The following is a 3831-nucleotide window of genomic DNA, read 5'->3' on the forward strand; positions in this document are numbered from 1 at the left end:
CTCGCTATAGGCACGGATTGTTCAAACCAGTCGCAGAAGAAAGTATTAAAAATGAACTACAAAAACTAAAATCGAAAAACGCTGATGAAGTTACAGATTCCCCAAATTCTGAAACAGCCAAAGGAATGACAATGGAGAACTATTTTTAAAAAGCTTTAGAAAAACCTGACACATCTGGTTTGGCTTTGTAAGCGCTGTTTAAACAACGATCTCGCCATTATGCTAGATTCTAATTGTTTCTTAAAAATACTTGACATCCGCATTCGCGGTTGTTAGCTTTTAGATATTCGCATACGCATTCGCATCCGCGGATGTCTAAAATTCCACATTCGCAACATCCCTAATTTGTACAATGATTTTGGGTTATCGTGTTCAAACCCGAGACCCGAATCAAAAAATTTTAACATATACGTCTAGCCAAAGGACTAAGCTTTAATTTTTTTTTTATATTATTTTATGTTTGTAGGCTAGTCTGATATTTTCCGTTCTGGTGCGAATAAAACTACTTTATTCCACTTTTCACCCGACGTTTCGCTAAACCTTTTTTAGCATCCTCAGGGGTAGTGTTTATTTTATCTGTTACAACAAATATACAAAAATACAAAAAACACACACATTAACGAAAAAAACAAAAATGTATACATACATATATAACAGACTAGCCTACAAACATAAAATAAAATAAATTTGAACTGATCGGACAAAAAAGATAGATGGACTAAGCTTTAAGTTAAAACAAAGGTTTCGGTTTAAAATATGCACTTCTTTTTTGTAAATTTGGAGGTCAATTTTTCCCAAATATACTGTGGATGGCGTAACCAGAGTTGACTGATGAGGTTATTTTCACTAGCGCGGCCGAAGGCTACCAAAATGGAAAAGAGTACCCACTGCTGATGGCCTAACACGAGTTTAATTTTTCTTTGCGAAAATGCTAATTTTACCCCATTTTGAAATGGGCCCCGAGTGTCTGTAGAAGGGGCAGGGAGGCGAAGGGTGAATTATCTTAAAGTTTATACTGTTCTCTTTCTAGTAAGTTTTTGGTGACACGCACCTTCCGTTTCCGCTCCCCACCAAAAAATCATTTTACAAATAACCGAACATTTCCAACGCACAACATTAAACCCTCTGATGTATTGTTTCATTGATATCAATGTGGCAAGGTAGCTCATAATTTTGTACAATTTATGAAACTTCAAAAACTTATTTTTTGTCAAAAATTTTGAAATGAAACTACCTTCTTTTTGTATGATGTCACCCTTGAGGAAGGCACTGGGTTGTTTGCTGCTATCTAATGGCCTTCCTCAGACTTCTTAGATTTCAGGGTTGTGTGCTGCATTATTACTAGATAAATAAATTAAAGTATTTGACAAATCGTGATTTTATTAAAAGAAAATTATAATAATTATAAAAACCAAACAAACGCTCGTGCGAAAGCTATATTTTTGTATGTTGTTAAAGTTTATACATGGCGATATTGATGGTAATACAAGCAATGTATTCATTTATGGATTTGATGTTACTTGAGAATTTAGGCAACGTGCGAGCTGCCAGGTTCCGTTATCAATATAATTAGCACAAGCTTTTCCGCGTGGTTGACTTTCAATAAATAGAATTAACAAATATTCGCAAATAAATTTGATTTATTTTATAACTGACAACTAACATATGCTTTTTTTTCTAGACTCCATTTTGATTTTGACTCTTTATTACCGCCAACTTTGGGTGTATACATATTTACAAGCTGTCAAAATTTAGCGTAGTCCCACGAGCTAGGTAAAAATCATGGCGTTCGTATTCACAACGAGAAATCTCAAAATTTTTGTTTGATCTTTCCAAATTTTCACTCATAGTGGTCAAAAATTTGCAATCCGTACTTTTCTATCAATTGGCACAGGCCTTTTTCACAAATAAGGTTATGAAATGCGTTTTATTTAAATCGGTTAAAAAATTAGTCATTTATGTATACCATTTTATGTGGACTTATTCAATAGATTTCGTTTTATACTATACTTTGCTTGGAGTTACATAATTATTTCTTGTTTCTCAAAAGCAACCCTGCGTGCTTAGAAAGCGTGTTTACCAATAATTTCATCCCTGGCATATTCATCCCCGAGGAAGACAGTCGCCAAATTCACCCAAGGTTGTTTACTGGTTATATTGTGGTACATACATACATACACATGCATGTATAAGCAAACGTAAGTTTAACATGCGCTGGTAAAAAAACTACCATCTGCATGGCAATTTCCTAATGATTCACATGATTGTACTCAAGCAATGAATATTGTAGATCAAACTCCGTTGAGCTGACGATCAAACTTGTTGGGGATGGTATGAGTATGATGAGGGCATCGTATTCATGTGGAGGGCAACTTATGCACATAAATCAATGTCGTTGTGCATATGCATACACCAGTAGTGCGTTTCTGTAACTAATGCGATATTATATCGCAAATTCTGTCAGAACGCGGTATCGCAAAGTTCATATCGCAAACGATAAACGAAGTGTTTCTGTAACTAAAAAAACTCACCTTGCGATAAATTGGTGGTGAGTATTGTAAAAATTACACGAAATGTCAGAATGAAGAACATATGTTCTTGTATAGTTGTGAGAAATTGAAGTAAAAGTAATAATTTTTATATATTTTGATTATTTAAATCATTTAAAATATAGAATGATGGTTGCACATCTACTTGCATTGGCTGATGATCAAAGGAACATGTTGCGCATTCATAGGCGCTTTTTAAGGGATAATACTGATCCATTTTATTTGCCAGAAGCGCGTTTCATTGAGTTATTTAGATTGAATAAGGAGTCTGCGCTGGAACTTCTTGGTGAAATAAGTCCGTATATGAAGGATGGTATACGAATAACTTTTGTACCAAAGGCTATAAGGATGGTATCGGCATTGCATTATTATGCTACTGGATCCTTTTTAAGAGATATCGGGCAAGATTTTGTGTGTCCACTAAGTAAAACTACGATTTGCAGATCTATTAATGAAGTGACTCTTATCATTCAAAATAAGATAATGATGAAATACATTAAATTTCCAACTAGTTTGGAAATGAAAAATAGAATTCGACAAAGGTAATAATACATATCGTTACCTTAATTCACAAAGGCGCTAACCAAAACTTTTTTTTCGAAACTGCGTTTTTCACAGATTTTGGCAGTATATATTAAAATATACCTTCAATAAAAATTTTAAAGTGTTAGTCCCAAAAACAATGGAGTTAAATGCCACTTTTTAAAAAGCTCTTTTATGTTGTTTTTGCATCTCCTGTAAATTAAAAAAAATTGTTGGTTCGGGCCTTTGTGAATTAAGGTAATGATATATGTATGTACATTAGAGTGGTCCAAAAAAATAAAGTCGGAATTTGATTGCCGGCACCCCCTAGGATTGTTCTACGTCGAAAAAAATTTACCCCTATCTTTTATTTTGAAATCAAAACATATTTAGGCAGTACTCAAACTGCTCAAAGTTTTCCATGTATTTTACATGAAGAAAAAACAATTTTTCGCAGAAATGGTATAAAACTCTTGAAAATCAATATTTTTCGATCGGAAAACTGTGGTTCTCTTAAGGAGACTTCCAGTATCAATATACAATTGTTTATTTAACCATTTTGTATGCAATTGCCTATTATTACTGGGAATCTCCTGAAGATAAGCAGTGTTTTTCGATCGAAAAATATTGATTTTCAAGAATTCTACACTATTTCTATGAAAAGTTGTTTTTCCCCATATAAAGACATGAAAAACTTTGAGCGCTTTGAGCACTCCCTAATTTTTTTTATTTCAAAATAAAAAATAGGGGCATATTTTTT

The 3831-nt window shown here is 33.4% G+C and overlaps 1 protein-coding gene across 1 annotated transcript in view; it reads right to left on the reverse strand.

Annotated features, from left to right (window-relative positions):
• Positions 1-2767: 2767 nt before the first annotated feature.
• LOC108369914 (uncharacterized) overlaps positions 2768-3831 on the reverse strand; it is a 4143-nt gene continuing 3079 nt past the window's right edge. The window contains exon 4 of the mRNA XM_017625124.1: positions 2768-2889. Within this exon, the coding sequence (XP_017480613.1) occupies positions 2768-2889 (122 nt within the window). The remainder of the gene's footprint in view (positions 2890-3831) is intronic.

Source organism: Rhagoletis zephyria, unplaced genomic scaffold (genome assembly GCF_001687245.7).
Source record: "Rhagoletis zephyria isolate East Lansing unplaced genomic scaffold, Rhagoletis_zephyria_1.1 Rzeph_scaffold_03906, whole genome shotgun sequence".
In the NCBI taxonomy this organism is placed as follows: Eukaryota; Metazoa; Arthropoda; class Insecta; order Diptera; family Tephritidae; genus Rhagoletis; species Rhagoletis zephyria.